At 49.1% G+C, this 18,018-nt stretch overlaps 6 protein-coding genes across 6 annotated transcripts; 4 read left to right on the top strand and 2 right to left on the bottom strand.

Moving 5' to 3' along the window:
* Positions 1 to 276: 276 nt before the first annotated feature.
* Positions 277 to 1,409, top strand: FIESC28_08580 (uncharacterized protein; the record flags this gene model as incomplete). Its single annotated transcript, XM_031162718.1, has 3 exons — positions 277 to 339; positions 419 to 479; positions 538 to 1,409. The coding sequence occupies 3 exons, from the start codon at positions 277 to 279 to the stop codon at positions 1,407 to 1,409; spliced, it is 996 nt and encodes a 331-aa protein (XP_031013273.1).
* A 1,093-nt stretch (positions 1,410 to 2,502) lies between these two features.
* FIESC28_08579 (uncharacterized protein) lies at positions 2,503 to 3,940 on the top strand (the record flags this gene model as incomplete). The annotated part of the gene is made up of 4 exons (XM_031162717.1): positions 2,503 to 2,565; positions 2,664 to 3,014; positions 3,144 to 3,671; positions 3,803 to 3,940. 4 exons carry the CDS (start codon positions 2,503 to 2,505, stop codon positions 3,938 to 3,940), a joined length of 1,080 nt encoding a protein of 359 aa, XP_031013272.1.
* Positions 3,941 to 4,400: 460 nt separating this feature from the next.
* FIESC28_08578 (uncharacterized protein) lies at positions 4,401 to 5,232 on the bottom strand (the record flags this gene model as incomplete). The annotated part of the gene is made up of 2 exons (XM_031162716.1): positions 4,401 to 4,979; positions 5,041 to 5,232. 2 exons carry the CDS (start codon positions 5,230 to 5,232, stop codon positions 4,401 to 4,403), a joined length of 771 nt encoding a protein of 256 aa, XP_031013271.1.
* Positions 5,233 to 6,108: 876 nt separating this feature from the next.
* On the top strand, positions 6,109 to 8,874 carry FIESC28_08577 (uncharacterized protein; the record flags this gene model as incomplete). The annotated part of the gene is made up of 1 exon (XM_031162715.1): positions 6,109 to 8,874. The coding sequence occupies one exon, from the start codon at positions 6,109 to 6,111 to the stop codon at positions 8,872 to 8,874; it is 2,766 nt and encodes a 921-aa protein (XP_031013270.1).
* A 353-nt stretch (positions 8,875 to 9,227) lies between these two features.
* FIESC28_08576 (uncharacterized protein) lies at positions 9,228 to 13,534 on the bottom strand (the record flags this gene model as incomplete). The annotated part of the gene is made up of 9 exons (XM_031162714.1): positions 9,228 to 9,418; positions 9,466 to 10,002; positions 10,064 to 10,251; positions 10,361 to 10,367; positions 10,416 to 10,798; positions 10,862 to 11,149; positions 12,022 to 13,079; positions 13,121 to 13,178; positions 13,242 to 13,534. The coding sequence occupies 9 exons, from the start codon at positions 13,532 to 13,534 to the stop codon at positions 9,228 to 9,230; spliced, it is 3,003 nt and encodes a 1,000-aa protein (XP_031013269.1).
* Positions 13,535 to 14,530: 996 nt separating this feature from the next.
* FIESC28_08575 (uncharacterized protein) lies at positions 14,531 to 17,652 on the top strand (the record flags this gene model as incomplete). Its single annotated transcript, XM_031162713.1, has 5 exons — positions 14,531 to 14,614; positions 14,684 to 14,791; positions 14,845 to 15,155; positions 15,210 to 15,239; positions 15,288 to 17,652. The coding sequence occupies 5 exons, from the start codon at positions 14,531 to 14,533 to the stop codon at positions 17,650 to 17,652; spliced, it is 2,898 nt and encodes a 965-aa protein (XP_031013268.1).
* Positions 17,653 to 18,018: the final 366 nt, after the last annotated feature.

The following is an 18,018-nucleotide window of genomic DNA, read 5'->3' as shown; positions in this document are numbered from 1 at the left end:
CTTAGAGAACATTTCTTCTGTTACCCACCTCCCCGCATGAGACAAGTAACGTTAGCTCGCTAACAAAGCCGCATCACTTGCGATCCATTACTGAGTCGGGACTTTTTAATCACACGAACTTGAACATCGCAAGAGAGGATTCGTCACTCCGTTACCTACCATCACGACAATCGCCTACGTCTTGTTGGGTGCATTCTTGGACCCTGAAATTAGCAACGTTATTGGGTACGACAATTGATCCTGTCCCAAGGCATTTATCGTCCCTTCAACTATATCATGGCCAGCCAGCGTAAACCCCTTGTCAGCTTCCTTGGGCCAGTCGCCTCCTACACCCATCAGGTGAGTCCAATTCTTTCCCCCCCTCTGTGGCGAGGCATATAACACTGGAATAAACTTACCTGATGGTTTGGTTACATAGGCTGTCCGTCAGGCCTTTTCCGACGACACTTGGGAATTCCAACCCGCAGTCACCATAGATGGTGAGTAACCAACCAACACAAGTAGATGCCTTCCTCATTCTGATATTTCATAACAAAGACGTATTTGAGCAAGTTCAAGATGGCCAGGTACAAGCCGGCGTTGTCCCCTTTGAGAACTCAACAAATGGATCAGTAGTTTTCACTCTGGACAACCTGGCTGACAGAGCCAACCGTTACCCGGATATCACCGTTGACGGCGAAACATACGTCGACGTTCACCATTGCCTTGTTGGACATAGGAGTACTGCACCTGTCGTGGAGGAAACTGCTGAAGGTTCTGGTGCTTGCACGCCCACAACGATGGATCCATCCCCTTCCAAACCGCGGTCCAAACCTCTAGCCAGCCTGAAGCATATCCAAAGGCTATACTCTCATCCCCAAGCATTTGGCCAGTGTACAGCTTTTATCTCTACATATCTCAAGGGAGTTGAGATTTTCGAGGTCAGTTCGACCAGCAAGGCGGCTGAAATTGTGAGCAAGGACCCCACGGGTACCTGGGCTGCTATTTCCAGCGAGCTCGCTGCTGGTCTTAATGGTCTCGACTTTCTGGGCAAATCGATTGAAGACCGGGAGGACAACACCACCCGTTTCCTCGTGATTGGAACCAACGCTGCCGGCCCAAAGGATTTGGAGAGAACCAAGCAAGCAGTAGCTGACAAGGGAAGCAAGTCGCTTGTCTCCTTCACGGTACCACACACGTCACCTGGAGCTCTGGCAGATGCGCTGAGCTGTTTCCGGGCTTTCAATCTCAACCTGACCAGTATCAACAGCCGACCGAGTCTTGTGCAACCCTTCCAATACATATTTTTCGTCGAATTCGAAGGCCACAAGTACAATGACCCCGAAGGACGCGTCAATAGTGCTCTGGAACGAATCAGTCGCGTGGCTGAGAGTTGGAGGTGGCTTGGTAGTTGGGAGAGATACATGTAAGACAACCGACAAAGCGTCGTACAGTAATTTTGCAATTTGCCATGTTTCGCACCAAGTAAGAAATATGATCATGACAACCTTGGTCGGCATAAACTCCCCGCCCGAACAAAAACCGTCGGGTAGCTCTGGAAGCTCTCAGGAACTCCCCGCTCGTATTCTGGTGGGGCAAACAATGGCGCGCTGTCTAATGTCGCCCTGGCAGGTACTCAGGTACTGTAGGTCCCTTCAAGTACAGTAGGGCTTCTATTTTGAGAAGGCAATGAAGATCATACCACACGATTGGTCGTCCCACGCTCAACAAATACAAACCTTTATCAAAACGGACCAACGGTCGCTTATCAACGTCTGCATCTCACCTCATACTTACGTCTTCACAGGGCCATGCCATGGTTCAGTGCCCCCTCCGCCAAGATGTACATCCACAGAGATACGACTCAATCCCCCACCAACCTGGGGTGAAGAGATGCTGGGTATGCGGCAGAAAATCCCATTGAGGAACTTGCAGGGCACAATTCACAGCACCGCACCGGAAAACGACAGGCACTTTTTGGGGCGTGGGGTCGTCCGGAGACATTGACCCTTCGGAATGCTTCGCAAAGTCGACAGGGCAGGGATAAGACGCCGATGGCCCGACAGAGACCATGCGGGATTGTGGGATGGACGCAAAAGGCATCAATAAGAGGCGAGAAAACTCGACAAACTTGGAGGCATATCTCGTCCTAGTTGCTGCAGCGGAGACCACTATCAACCACCATGACGTACACGCGGCATGCACAACACTCCCCAAGAGACCACTAAGGGATAGCCATGGGCCACACGCCCAGGATCATGGTGGGAAGCTCTAGCCAAGTTGGTTGTTAGCCTACGGACCATCGCTCCAACGTTAAAAATCGGGCGATGGTCCGGAAGCTCTCCAGCAAACTCTGAGAGTACAGTGGCCGAGTCAAATACCTTTTAACTGCTCGAGCTGCTGCTTTTGATCCCGAGAGATTTCCTCTTCTTCTCATCCCTCTTGCTACTACTCCAGCTTGATGTTGAAGCAACAGCACCTATCTGCTATATCTCCCTTTTCTTCCTGGTTCTTTCACCCAAAATGGCGCCCCGCCCTATCTTTACTGCCACGCACCCACGTGCATGCTCTACGGCCTTTGAGCGGGTATGTTGAGTCTCTGAGATGCTGCTATCATGCCTCTTGGTCGTCGTTGACCCGGGGCATGAATGCCGTTTTGAATTGCGACACTTACACTCTTTTAGGTCTTCATGGCCCGCCGCGATATCCTAGAGAGTGTCCACGAGCCTTTCGGAGATGCTTTTTACTACGGTCCTGAGATCCTCAGCGATCGCTTCAGAAATGACACAGCCACTCGCGAACAGAGTGGTTTTTCCCAAAAGACTTACAAGGATGTCCTTAACGAAGTCATGGATGCGGGCAAAGATGTCAGTTACTTCCCCTCCTTCATGTTCATGCGAGCACTCGAACTCCCCGAACTCCCCGCTACACCCCACGCCTCGAATGAGGGGAATAGGAAACATGTGCCAGCCAAGCTTTTCTTTTCCTCTTCTTTCTTATTGGCAGCACATGCATGGCTATCAGCTATTACACTAGTATGGTGATAATCATGCAGCCGATTTAACACTTCATATCTTTATTGCACCACGAATTCCGCCCCATTGGTCAACACGGCCACGAGACTTAAAAGAAAATGGACATATCATACTTACAAATTCTTACAGGGCAAACGAATCTTCATCAAGGACATGGCCTACTACCTCATGGCCCCTGACGATAAGCCCACCAAGACTGCACCGTCTCTGGGCGAGGATGAGCCTAGCAACCCAACCGTGTTGCCACTAGAGGTCCTGAAGCAATTCCAATTCACTTTCCTCATCCGCCACCCCCGCCGAGCTATTCCTTCATACTACCGTTGCACCGTGCCACCTCTGGATGAAGTCACAGGCTTCTATGAATTCATGCCAAACGAGGCAGGCTACAAGGAGCTCGTGCGTTTCTTTGACTTTTTGATCAAAGAGAACATTGTCGACAAGGACAACCTTGTTGTCATTGATGCCGATGATCTTCTCGATAACCCCGAAAAGACCATCCGTCTCTACTGCGAGAAGACAGGCATCGACTTCAAGCCCGAGATGCTCGAGTGGAACGAAGAAGATTGCTCTTACGCTACCGCTGCCTTCGAGAAATGGAATGGCTGGCACAACGACGCTATCAAGAGCTCGGCTTTGAGGCCTCGTACTCATCACCAGGTATGTTAACGATTTCTCAATCGCCCCATCTCCCATCTCCCTCCACCTGTTTGCCTGCAACAACACCCACTGTTCGTTCGCACCTCCTGTGGTAGGGTGAAAAAAAAAAAGGCTGACATTGCTAACTAAAGAAGACGTTGACGACCGAGTCCGAAGACAAAGAATGGACCGCCAAGTTTGGTCCTGAAGCGCAGAAAGTGATCCGCAAGACCGTCGAGGACAACGTTGCCGATTACGAGTACCTGAAGCAGTTTGCGCTGCAAATCTAAGTGAAATTAGTTGTGTGCTCGTTCTGCTATTCACATGTTGTTTTTCAATCTCTTCGCTTTTTGATCGGTTTTGCACTTTTTTACCCCATCAGATTGGATATTACAGCTGGCAACGAACTGGGGTTATGAACGATTTATGAGCGTGATTTCGTTGATAGTACATCTATTATCGTACAACGACTTTGGCAATATGCCGCCTTGATGAATATATACAAACAACCACATCAACAAGATTTCGCCAAATCTGCTGTGATCAATATTCTTTCGGCCTTCAACCGCTTGATAATGTAAATTCTCCATTGGCTGTCCCGTATTGATGAAGCCCAAAATACATGTTTTATACATGTGAAGAAGGGGGAGCACCTCTGCTGACTTCACCGATGATACTTGGCTTGGTGTCCTTCAAGATGCGATATTTGATTCGCCCTCCTTTTAGATCCCGATTCAATCTCTCGATAGCCTAAGCTTGTTCTTGCTTTTGGGGTGTTTCTTCAGCCACCTCCTCCACGGGCTTTGAGACGTATGTCGGCTTTTCGAGGAGTCCATGCGTCACATTCTCAGACCACTCTTGAGCGTACTCCTTATCCTGGTCATTGGCCCAGCTTACCTTGATATCCAACAGCTTCTTCTCAGCGCTCTCAGCGTCTTCAGACAGAACAATCTTGTTGCCACGGCCAGCTCCACTTAAGACTGTGGCCATATCGGCAATTCCATTTTGCTTCTGGGCATTAAGAGCAATTCCACGCTCTTCTTTTGTACGAATAGGGCGATAATTCTTGTTTCCCTTCTTCTCCTCCTCTTCGATTCGCTTACGGTCGGCGGCGGTATATTCTTCGGGGCGTTTGTATCGGAACTCGTCATCCCACGCAACCTCGTGCAGGTGCTTCAACTCGCGCAATTTTTGGAAGACAGAGCGGCCGACCGACCCCTGACCGGCGGGGAAAGCGATATGTGCGAAAGGCGACCAGTAGTCTTTGCGGAGTTTGGCAGGTTTCGTCTTCTTGCCGTTGAAGGGAAGTTGCTTGAGATCATGGAAGCCCTACAGACAGTATGTCAGCCCGCCGGTCGTTCCCAGTATCTCAATATAGATTTAAACCAACATCAAGCGTCTTGTTAAAGCTGTAAATGATCTGATCTGTCCTTCTGTGTCCGAATACCCAAATATCCTCGCCGTGACCCTCAGGTGGAGGGAAGCCCAGGCCCTTCTTCTTCTTGCCGAAATGGCCATGTCGAACCCATATCCGTACGTAGCTGGGCAATTGGCCCAGTCGAGATGTCGGTGTCGTGTTCATAGTCGCCCGCTGTGAGGTTGAAATGGCCTTGATAATGGGGCTAGTAGAAAAAATCCCCAGTATGTACCGGCTCAATCACGGGCGGGCGCGGGGTCACGTGAATATGAAGCCATTTGGAATCTGGAGAAGATTGCTACAGTATCGGCCATGCAGATAATATTCACTAGTCCATTTCGTTGTATTTCTAGGTATGGGGACTAGGACTATAGACTTGAATTAAATGTTCATCTTGTATTGACAATGGCATCTATCCTATCTTGTCTGTCAGGCTTGGTACTTTTGCTCTCAATGTTGGATGTTGGTAACGGTCTGCGTCGGCCACCAATCACAGTGAACCATGCAGATCCTTCCTCATATAATCGGACGATAAGATAAGAATCGGATGACCCCACTATGAATGTTAGGTAACGACTAGGGTCTGACCTGGCTGTGACGTAGAAGAAACAGGAAGCTCCCAGAAGCTGGCCGGTTAGGCTGGAAACTTCCAGGAGCTCATCCTGATCCTACTTGATCTTGCCATAACCTACCATCAAGATCGAGATACTTCACGTCGGACGATATTCTCCGCTGGAGGCTTCTAGAGAATAGCTTGATTCCTGTACGAGATCCACTCGATTTGTGAATAAATTCACCTCTTGTTCCTCCAACTGCCAGGCTCGTTTCTTCTTCTGCAGCAATCAAGATACCCCACTACGACAAACAATACCTACCTTAGTACCTAATCTTTTCAAACATACAACCCGACTGTTCAGCCCTTCTCTTACACACTACTAATTGGGTGTTACAACTATACGAGTACATCGTTCACGTTTCTTTACTTTGTTATCCGAGTTTACATAACCACCTCTACTACACACACTATTCAATACCACCATCATGAATAGCCGCATGGACTTTACAGACCGTGCTCAAAAGGCTGTGGAAGATGCCATGGCCTTGGCTGAGCAATACGGTCACTCTCAACTTGTCCCGGTTCATCTCGCTGTCTCTTTGCTCGACCCTCCCGCGGACCCTTCAAAAGACCAGCAAAATGGTCCTCCTCCCACCAGCACGCTCTTCCGACAAGTGGTAGAGCGAGCACATGGCGACCCTCAACTCTTCGACCGGGCTCTCAAGAAAACTCTCGTTCGACTTCCTAGCCAGGATCCACCACCTGAGCATGTCTCTCTATCCCCTCAATTTCACAATGTGCTAAGAAAGGCTATGGACTTGCAAAAGGTGCAGAAGGATACCTACATTGGCGTCGACCACCTCATCACTGCGCTGTCTGAGGAATCAACCATCCAAGTGCCTTTGAAGGAAGCCAACGTCCCCAAGGCTAAACTGATCCAGGAGGCAGTGCAAGCTATTCGCGGAACCAAGCGAGTCGACAGCAAGACTGCTGATACCGAGGAAGAAAACGAAAACCTAGCCAAGTTCACCATTGACATGACTGAAATGGCACGGGAGAAGAAGATTGATCCCGTCATTGGTCGAGAGGAAGAGATTCGAAGAGTCGTTCGAATCTTGTCCCGACGTACCAAGAACAATCCTGTTCTTATCGGTGAGCCTGGTGTGGGAAAGACCACCGTAATTGAAGGACTTGCTCAGCGAGTGGTCAACCGAGATGTCCCCGACAACCTGAAGTCGTGCAAGCTACTCTCACTTGACGTTGGTGCACTTGTTGCTGGTAGCAAGTACCGAGGAGAGTTCGAAGAACGAATGAAGGGTGTCTTGAAGGAGATCACCGAATCCAAGGACATGATTATCTTGTTCGTTGATGAGATCCACCTTTTGATGGGCGCTGGTTCGTCTGGTGAGGGAGGCATGGACGCTGCAAACCTTCTCAAGCCCATGCTTGCTCGTGGTCAATTACACTGTATTGGCGCTACCACCCTCGCCGAATACCGCAAGTACGTCGAGAAGGATGCTGCCTTTGAACGTCGATTCCAGCAGGTTATTGTCAAGGAACCCAGCATTCCTGAGACAGTTTCCATTCTTCGAGGTCTCAAAGAGCGATACGACCGACACCACCGTGTTACCATCCTTGATAGCGCTCTGGTAGCTTCTGCCAACCTGGCTGCTCGTTACCTCACATCTCGACGACTACCTGACTCAGCCATCGACCTTGTTGATGAAGCTGCCGCCGCTGTTCGTGTCGCTCGAGAGTCTCAGCCCGAAATTATCGATTCTCTTGAGCGAAAGCATAGGCAGCTTATGATTGAGATCGCCGCTCTCGAGAAGGAGAAGGATGAGGCATCTCAAACTCGTCTTGCTCAGGCTCGCAAGGATGCTAAGAACGTTGAGGAGGAGTTGCAGCCCCTTCGCGAAAAGTACCAGGCTGAGATCAAGCGCAGTGAAGAAATTCACCAAGCCAAGCTGAAGCTTGATGACCTCGAGAAGCGACTTGAGGATGCAATGAACAATGCTGAACATGCCAAGGCTGCCGACCTTAAGTATGGTGCTATCCCCGAACAGGAGGCTGTCATCAAGGAGCTCGAGGCTCGCAAGGCCGCTGCTGACGCTGCTCTTAATGCCACCGCTCCTACTGATGCAATGGTCACCGACATTGTCACAGCAGACAACATTAACGAGATCGTCTCTCGCTGGACTGGCATTCCTGTCACCCGTCTCCGCACTTCTGAGAAGGAGAAGCTCATCCATATGGAGAAGGTACTCGGCAAGGTCGTCGTTGGTCAGAAAGAAGCTGTTGGGTCTGTCGCTAATGCCATCCGACTCCAACGTTCTGGCCTCAGCAATCCTAACCAACCACCTAGCTTCTTGTTCTGCGGTCCTTCGGGTACCGGAAAGACCCTCCTTACCAAGGCACTGGCGGAATTCCTATTTGACGATGCCAAGGCCATGATTCGATTCGATATGTCCGAGTACCAAGAGCGTCATGCACTCAGCCGCATGATTGGTGCGCCTCCTGGATATGTCGGTCATGACGCTGGTGGTCAACTGACGGAGGCTCTTCGCCGCAAGCCATTCTCAATCCTGCTCTTCGATGAGGTTGAGAAGGCAGCCAAGGAGGTCCTTACTGTACTTCTTCAACTTATGGACGACGGCCGTATCACCGATGGCCAAGGCAGAGTTGTTGATGCCAAGAATTGCATCGTTGTTATGACCTCTAACTTGGGTGCAGAATACCTTGTTCGACCAGGCGTTAAAGAGGGACGTGTCGACTCCGGTACTCGGGAGTTGGTCATGACTGCCCTTCGCAACTACTTTTTGCCCGAATTTCTCAACCGTATCAACTCGGTTGTCATCTTCAACCGGCTTACGCGCAAGGAGATTCGCAAGATTGTCGACATCCGTCTGCAAGAAATCCAGAAACGACTGGAAGATAATGGGCGGAAGGTGCATATCGACGTGTCAGACGAAGCAAAGGATTACCTTGGGAATAGCGGTTACTCGCCAGCTTACGGTGCCAGGCCTCTGTCTCGTCTCATTGAGAAGGAGGTTCTTAACCGCCTCGCTATCCTCATTCTGCGCAACAATATCCGCGATGGAGAATACGCTCGTGTTGAACTCATTGATGGCAAGATTGTGGTTCTGTCCAATCATGATGACAGTGAGAACGGTGAAGATGAAGACATGATAGACGAGGAGGATGCGGTCGATGAGTTGGTGGACGACATGGATCAGGACATCTACGATTAAAAAGAAAGCCGGAGATCATGAGGCGTGTTGAGGGATTCTTATTTTGGAACGAGATTGACGAATGCACGACGGAGTTAGGGTATCATACAAATTCATGTTCTTATAAACTCATGTACTTAATTTGATGTTCATACAATGGTAGCGAAAGTTAACTGCATGGCCAACCCCAAGATACGTGATAGAGTAGCACTACTCATCTGTAGCAAAATGCTTTGACCTTAGAAGAACACTCTTGCTCTATTTTAGTCTAGAGACATATTCTTCCTGGTCCATTAATTTTTGCTAAAAGATCCGTCTACTGTAGTACTTGATAGCGGCGATAGAACCAGACTATTGGTATGGAAGCCTGTGTTCTATGCTGGACCTAGAAATATAGGACCCTCCCCAATCCATCCAAAGTCGTCGATGATCATGGACCAGTCAATACCCTGAAGTGGATCGATAGAGCTGTCTATGGTCTGATTTTGACCCGGATTGATCTCCGGATTAGGTTCGGCATCGTCATCGTTATCTTTGTTGTTGTTGGTGGTGAGAAGATTTGCTTCTAGTACAACGTAAGTATAGATGAGGTCCAAGAACAATCCCACTTACCATAGACCTCCATACCTTTCTGAGCGCCATCTGTACTATTCTTGGCCTCTTGCAATGCTTGTTTGAATCGGGCAAGACACCAGTACGATGTTGCAGCCCCGATGCGATCGGGCCATGTGCCAACGGGGATATCCCATTTTGGTAGCATATGCCTCACGGACCAGAATGTCTCCAAAGTGACGGATGCACGCATTGGGAGGTCATTATCACGTACGGAGCAGGTCCGGAGAACATTCATGATCTGTACCACAACTGCGTCGGCGTCTGAAGCTGAGATATGTGGTGGGGTCGCTTTGGAGTGCAATGTGGACATGAGGATACAGCACGCGTCAATAACAGCACGGTATATCCAGTGAGTACTATGGGTTAGGAGTTGGGTCATAGATTCGAGAGTGATGGCTGCGTTAATGAGGTTCTGAGATGTGCTGTATGCACGGAGGGCGTTGATGGTGAAATTCGGGCGTTGATCGGGAAGTGAGACGAAGTAATAGGCCTGGACTTCCAGCTGGGCAATTAGGATTATGAAACGAGAACAGTCTAAATTCAGATAACTTGTCAGTCATTCTGGGGTTACTAATCGCCAGGCCCTTAGTCTTACCTGTCTCAACATGAGTGACGAGGGGTCTTAGAACCTCAAACTCGTCTTCCCACGTTTTGACGACGGTTTCGGGAACTGCGTTATTCGACAGTATCTGGGCTGTCATGGCTGTGTGTAGACGGTTTGAGAACTTCTGAAGTTCGAACAGGGTCATGAGTTCGGGCGCAAGAGTGTCTTTAACGACATTCCTGCATTGAATGTCGTTATGCTGAAGAAATGATGGCGGATGCCCGTTGGCAGTAGAAACTCTACTCACACCGTTAACCATCTTGGTCGTGTTCAAGAGACGCAACGAACCTTTGTGCTATGATACAACAGAACATCCAAGTTATCGATGCCTCATAATCCGTACACGTCATATGCTGGCGGCCACCGATCAAGAAACTAGGGTGGGATCCTCGACCGGTATGCAGACCTAGAAGCATGCATGCGTTGAGCGCACTGCTCACGAAAGTAGGTGATGGATCTGTAACAAATCTGATAGTCGGAAACGGCCAGCTGCAGATGATCAACAGGACATGGATAGTTTCGAGATCTAATGCGACAGCTCGAAGCAGGCCCCATACATCACGGTTGAGAGTATCGAGTAATGAGGTTACGATCTGCCCGCTCTTGGCGTACCGACGGCAAGCAGTGAATATGACTGTCCAGAAGAGAGTCGGCGATGCTTCGAAGCATTGGTCGGGGTCTTTCTTTCTCAGGACGGGTAGGTATGGGTGAAAACATTGCAAGTATCTAGATGCATTAGTCAGTCAGTCAGTCAGTCCGATCCATGTCGCGAGATTAAGAGAGCCTCACTTCTCAAAATACCAGTCAATATCCTGACCAGACACGACTTGCCCATTCAGTACACGAGATTTCGCAGACGCCGTCTTTTGCAGCAATGGAGCTGATGGTGTAAAAGATGGGGGCTGTTGGGGACTTTGAAGATTGGTTGATAGCGGAAATACAGCGTTATTGTCCGCGGCAGTTGATGTAGGGAATGCAGTCACGTTGGTCTGGGGAATCGGTACTGGTTCTGTATTTCTTCTGGGGTGAACGACTTCTTTGATAGACCTCAGCTCCTGTTCCAGTAGTTCAAGCTTGCTATACAACAGTTAGCAGGAGGGTGTGTATTATTGGAAGAAGGGGCCAGTCACCTTCTTCTCGTAACTCTCTTGTGTGATCTATCATACACGCAAGATATCTGAAGCTTGGCGCATCGTTGGCATGGATGTCCTGCCACAGGACTCGCTTTACACCGAACCTATCGCGTGGACTGGTTAAACTATACTATACTCATGAGGTTCATCTTAAATTGGGATAACTCACTTTTGAGTCGCGACAACTTATGCAAGCTACATTCCGTCTAATTCTGGTCTCTGGAGAACTGGGCGCATGTGCTGGACCTGGACCTGGACCAGATGTCGACGCGGGTGACTCGTCCGAGGATGGTGTTGGGGCCATTGAGATGAAATTATACCAACTTTTGTTCAGTTTAGAATAGCCATGAAAATTCAAAATGTAGGTACTTTGGCTAGGTATTTCAAGTTCAATAATGAAATGTCTGTCTTCAACAACGAGGCTTTACTGTTTTGTACAAGGTTCTATTGAGATGGATGGATATTGACAATGGAAGTCGGAGCTAGGTATGCCACCTCACTCCAAGTCCAAGGCACCTATCTTTAAATAAGGTAAGCTACCTACCTAGGTTGGTAAGGTAGTCTGACGTCACGTGCGCCATGGAACGGAATGTTTGTACCTTATTGAATGAGAGTGTCAAACCATAAATTAACTACCTGCTTCTTCAATCTATGTTATGTAGTATTAGGGTTACAACTTCTCTACCAAATTTCTAGAAGCCATCACAAAACAGCCAATCTTGTTACTAGTTTAGCTACGACTTCTTTTGGGGATTCTCCGTCCTAGGCCTAGAGGTAGCCAATGCTTTATCAGACTTTAGCATGACGGTAACCAACTTCCATAAAACCCATCCAAAACCTAGCGCAACAACGATCGCTGTGCCTGACCTGATTGAACCCACTCCCTCGTCCTTGAGCACAGGTACTGTGACTCTGTTCATGAGCCTGCTACCGCCTTCTGGTTGAGGATTATTGTGCCAAAAGACAGTGTTGCGAGGAAACAGATCATCATACCCTACGTGCAGTCGATCGAATGGGCTTTCCAATGTCTCCTCTGTCGAGGAACACGCCCAAAAGACTGCAGGATAAGGCACCTCAATCTCGGCTTGACCACTTGCCGAAGGCTTCAGGTATCGTAGGTGCAGCGGTATCTCAGCACTCCATGGCTGCTCTAAACCAGAGTCGGGTGGTGCGAGAGCAACAAGAATGCTTGAGCCCCATGTCTCGGTGGTGTATGCTGGCGCTTCCAGGTCAACAGGAAGTGTGGTATATCGCAATGAAGTGAGGTTCTTAGATGCCAGAAACAAGTCATCTCCCAGCTGATATCGATCCGCAAAAATGGTTTTCGGTAATGTCAAGAACGCGTAGGGTGTACACTCGTCATCGGTACTCGGAGGCTTGCTAGAGCTTAACACAAGTTGCAGGGTTGGATGAAGCCCTGTAGGCACCAGGAACTTGGAGCTGAAGCCCGTTTCATCTCGACGATGCCGGGCAGGAAAAGTGAAAATGGTCGGTGAAGGCTTCTTCTGGTCACCAAGTACAGACAATACGCCAGCAACTCCAAGCTCATTCTCCTTCATGTTTGGCTGCGATCGGTCGTTAACAAAAATGCCGACCTCTACCCTCCTTTCGGTAGACGCAGGAACTGCCACGGTTTGAGGTCGAAGAGGCCATAGTGCTGAAACAGCGAGAGAGTTGGTAGTTTTGTCGAAGGATAAATCCAGGCTAGTAGCCGTCAAAAGGCTACGCAATCGGGCGTTGCAGACTGAATCGAGCTGGGGGCAGAACTCCTGAGAGCTGGTGGTTATGAAGGAATGCAAGTCCTCAAGTGCTTGGTAGAAGGAGAAGTTGGGGGAAGCGGATGTGCTCTGCTTGAATTCGGTGAATGCCTGCGGCTAATAAGTGGTTATCGAGCAACATGGATAAGAGAGCTTACCTCGGGCTTGGAACAGTCTAGTGGGCCAAACCTCTGAAGCCAACTACAAAGCTTTGTCCTATCAAACATAAGTCAATAAGTCTGTAGCTCAGGGGTCTCGGGTATAGACTGAGCGACATACGGGTTGCATGAATTTGGGGCGATCGGAGTGGCATAGACATGAAGACCTGGCGAGATACGGGAGGTGAAAGGGTCCATTATCTCTGATTTAACGGGGCTAGCCCATCTGACATGAAGTGCTTCATACTCTTGAAGTATGTCGGAGAGCTCACGAGGCAGCTCACTGAAAGGTATAGTGAGCTTGTCCTGACGAATTGTCTCGATCTGGGGTCCCAGTAACCCAGCTTCTTGCTTATCCAACGCCTCAGGGTCAAGGGTATAGTCGTTGTGGACAAAAGTTACGCGCTCACGCATCATGTCGGTAAGTTTGCGCGCTGTACAAAGGTAACGGATCAGATCAGCAGGGTGATATGGATAGCTAGGAAGCTAGCTACAATGGAGGAGGGCTATCAAGGAAGTCTGCCCGTCGCGTGTCAACTGGCCTATCAGAAGTGACCTTGAATAGGCTGAAGTGCAGATGGCCTTTGTGTCTTAGACTAGGTAGGTACTATAGGCAGTAAGGTAACTGATGGTTCTGACGTTAAGCTCGGTGGTCGGTTTGGGTGACGGATGGGAAGTGACGTTACCTTCAAGTTCAAGTTAGGTAGGTACAATAGTCTGGAGGTTGACTTGGCTGGTTGGTTGGTCAGAGCTTCTGAAAGAAGTAATAATGGATGGAGTGGAGTCTATGCTTGGTACACGTGCACTGTAGGGGGATCAGGCACTGGCTATTAAATACCTACCAGGTGGGCAACAGAAGAAATATCCTCTAATGGAGGCTTAGACTAAGTAGCCTGACTAGGTACCACCTAAGGTTAGGCATTGTAGGTAGGTTAGTAGGTACCTTTAGTGCTCAATACATGGAAGGAACCAAAGGGAAGAAAGAATTGACGCTAAACCTGTTTGGGGACCGAAGCTTCGAATTCAACTTTATGTGCATTATGTCTCGGTCGCGAATTGAAGGAAGTCGCTCGCCTCGATCTAGGTTGCTACTTCCCACCTGTCCGATGATCTGTCACCGTCGAGATGACATCGCAACAGAGCTTGGAACTTCCTCCTTTTATGTACATGTTCTTATCGCCTTTGTAAAGCGATGCCCGAGAGCACAGCACAGCACAATCATTACGAAAGGACGCCCACGAGAATGCATTTTCACAAGTGAATCAAACAATCGCTCCGTCTCCAAACAACAACGTTGATCGAACTTGGGTTGGTGAAGCTTTCAGGTTGGATGTGAAAACGATTGATCGCGGGCTGTGAGACTCACGCTTAACAAACATTGAGAGCGAGTCGGGATTCGAATTCGACGCCATGGCAGATCATCAACCATATGTCACTATTCGTTCTCGGAGGCCTGTCGAAGGCCCAGGCTCGAGAAGCACTGCTTCTCCTATGGTGTGTTCGCCCGTTGCTCTCAATACATAGTCATTTCAGCATACATGAGACTCAAACTACAACCCTTAGGCTGCGTCTGGTGGAGGAGATTATTATGCCAGATCCGCGACACACGATACAAGCCGTACCAGTTTTCACATGAAACACATCGGTCAATTCGCTCAAAGGCTTGAAGATGTTGGTCGTCCCTTTCCGCCATGGAACCGACATTCAAACTCACTCGTGCTCAGTCCGCTACCCGTGCATTTCCCAACCGCGGAAAGTCCTCAGCCAGATATAACAATGTTCAAGTGTTGTTACTGCACTGGAACTCAGATGATCTATTCGTTATCCCCGAGCTGGAAGATCTTGAAAAGTGCCTAAACGAGGATTATGGTTTCAGTACTGACATCTTTGCCATCCCATCAGAGAACTCACATCTTGAGTTGATGATGCGTATTGGCCAACTTATCAAAGATCATGAATCTCAAGATACCCTTTTTGTCGTATACTACGGTGGTCACGCCAGAATAGATGAGTCCAGGCAATCCACCTGGTGCGCGTAAGTCATTATCGATGTTGATGCTTCCATATACAAGTCCCTGACAACTTCTAGGACACGAGAAGCGAATTCTCCGTGGCTTCAGTAAGGCATCCCGAGTATAAGTGATGTTAGTCTCTAATTTTCCTTCAGATGGTCTGCCATTCAAACTCTCCTCGAACGTTCACTGTCGGATGTTCTTATTCTGCTGGATTGCTGCGCCGGAGCCGCGAGTGCGACTTTTCCCAGCGGTGCCAGCATTACTGAGACTATCTCAGCCTCGAGCTGGGATGCCATCGCTCCAGACCCCGGGCGCTACTCATTCACAAATGCTCTGATCGAGGTGCTTCAAGAGTGGCGTGTTCGTGCCTTCTCCGCTGCTATGCTCCATGCTGAAGTACTCGCTCGACTGAAGCATCCCCGACCCATCACCATTAACGGCAAATACTTTGAAGCTCGTTCTACACCGGTGCATTTCATGATGACTTCTAATCATAAAGCTCCCAGTATCGAAATGTCTCGCGTATCCCGTGGCGATAACTTACCTTCACCCGAGTTGATGCCCATGCCTGTGATGGCACATGAAACAGGCCGAGCTGCTGAGTCTGCACCTGTTTCACGAAACGACTATATGTTCACCGAACCTAACGAAGACACCCCTCATGTCATGATATCCTTGGCATTGGAAGACGATCAGAGGCTTGACATCAATGCATGGGAGCAGTGGCTAAGTGCCTTTCCTGCTATGGCCAAATACGTCAAGGTACAAGGTGTTTTCAAGAGCCATTCGACAATGCTTCTTGTTTCAATGCCAGTGTCTATTTGGGACTTGCTTCCAGAAGATCATGCCACGTCTTTTGTAGCCTTTATCCGTTCTAATAACATGATGACTCAAAAGCCCCGGAACCAATCCGTTCCCACCTTGGTTTCTGCAAACCGTTACCCTGCTGAGAACGACAGTGCTTCATTCGTCTCCAATGTCTCTGGGACGACGTTTGTAGCTACGGAGGCAGCGGGACGGGCTAGTCAGATGGGAGCTTTTCGCGATCCCACGTACGGCAGGCAAAGTGACCCCATGAGAAGCTCTCTTTCACCTAGTCAGCAATCCTCCTCGCTACACATACCGCCTCAGAGCTTACCGCAACGTTCTATGAGACCTATGCACTCAACGACATCACTTGCCACACTACAAAGCCAACAGTCGACATCACCTGTAGGAAGCGGTGGAAATCTGACGCGTCAGATGATTATGAATCAACAACAAGCACTACGGCGTACCACATTCGGGAACGATGTTCCAGAACCTAAGAAATTTTCTCCTCATGTTGAAAAACGTCTTGAGGAATACTACCAAACCGAGCCATTACCAAGCGATGGTCAAAAAGCGTTCTTTGCCTCAAACCTAGGCGTAGAGCCTTGGCATGTAGAAGTCTGGTTTCATCATCGAAGAGAGAGGGATGCATTTGCTCAGCGTTTTGCATCCCTCCGAGTTGAAGACTCCAAGGCCAGGGTTCATGAAGGCCCGCGCATGATCTTACCAGCAGTCCTCGGTGAACTCTTGGAAATAGCGTTGCCAGGGCAGAGCCTCATACTCGATCTTCGGTCATCGATGGAATACCAAAGATCACATATCAAGGGTGCGATACACTTGCGTGCTCCGCAGTCTTTTATACGCCCTGCATCATTGGACATGATTGAGCGGGCTTTTCCCGACGCGCAAAGCAGGAGAACATTCTCGCGCTGGCAGCAAGCTAGATGTATCGTCTTTTACTCTCGTGGCCTTGAGTGCCCATGGGAATGCCCATCTGCAGAGAGCTTGCTTGACAAGTTCTTGGCGTGTGGTTGGAGCGGACGCTGCTTCATCCTAAAAGGCCATTATCGGGAGTTTAGTGACTCATTCAGCAAGCATATCCACCGCGCACAAGATGAAGGCTTTGAGAGGTCTCTGTCTAAATCATCAACCAATGCCAGCCAGAGCATGCTGGGAAACGAAAACGAGTTCGCTAATCTATTCGCTCGACTTGAGAAAGAGGGTCATTCACAAAACCTCGGTTCCTCTCCTGGATACGACAAAGAACGAACTACGGCATTGGTAGAACAGGAGAGGGTACTCGAGACTGAGTTTCAGAACCATTTTCCTGCGTTGTTCAGGAAAGCTCAAGACGTCCATAGCGCCGCTAGACCTGATAACGACAGCTTTGTCACCAAAGCCCAGATGGTAGAGTATCTGGACCGCGGCTTGACGAAAATTCGAGATACTCAGGTTCCACAAGCATCAGCCACTGTTTATGGATCAGGGCATTCCAAGTTCGTATCCGAGTGTTATCTTGAGCAACCGAATATGAATCGAGAATCAGATGAGTATGTCGAGGTCGGTCGAGGAGACGAACCAGTGTCAGATGGAAGCCCTCAAATGACGAATAAGGGCAAGGAAATCCAAGCCATGGTACCCCCCGAAGACATATCCCGAAGGGGACGCGGAGGAGGACTTTTAAACAAAGTGTTCCGGAGGACTTAGCATAGAGGGTACAGTTGTGTTTCCAGTTTATACAACTTCCACACATGCATGAACTGATTTTGAGCCAACCTTAGATACCGGATCTTCTGGTGGTCATACAGGACTTGGAGCCATAGTTACATTGGGGGAAACCCTTCGAACGGCAGAAGTCAGGCATGAGTGCATGCACGACTCGGCATTCCATGAGCACATAGCCATACCACACTTCATACAGCTTTAGTATAAGGACGAAGAATCTGTATACGATACGTACCAGGGCTAAGGTATATGCAGCATTGGAGCCCTGATGTTCAGATAGTCGGCCTTTTCAAGGCTACCCTACAGCATAAACCCTCGATGGGTTCAAACCTATGGTCAGGCACACAG

This window comes from Fusarium coffeatum, assembly GCF_003316985.1.
Source record: "Fusarium coffeatum strain FIESC_28 chromosome Unknown BRIP53273_contig_202, whole genome shotgun sequence".
NCBI lineage: Eukaryota > Fungi > Ascomycota > Sordariomycetes > Hypocreales > Nectriaceae > Fusarium > Fusarium coffeatum.
The sequence above is the reverse complement of the archived record's forward strand: the minus strand, read 5'-3'. Positions and strand labels throughout refer to the sequence as shown.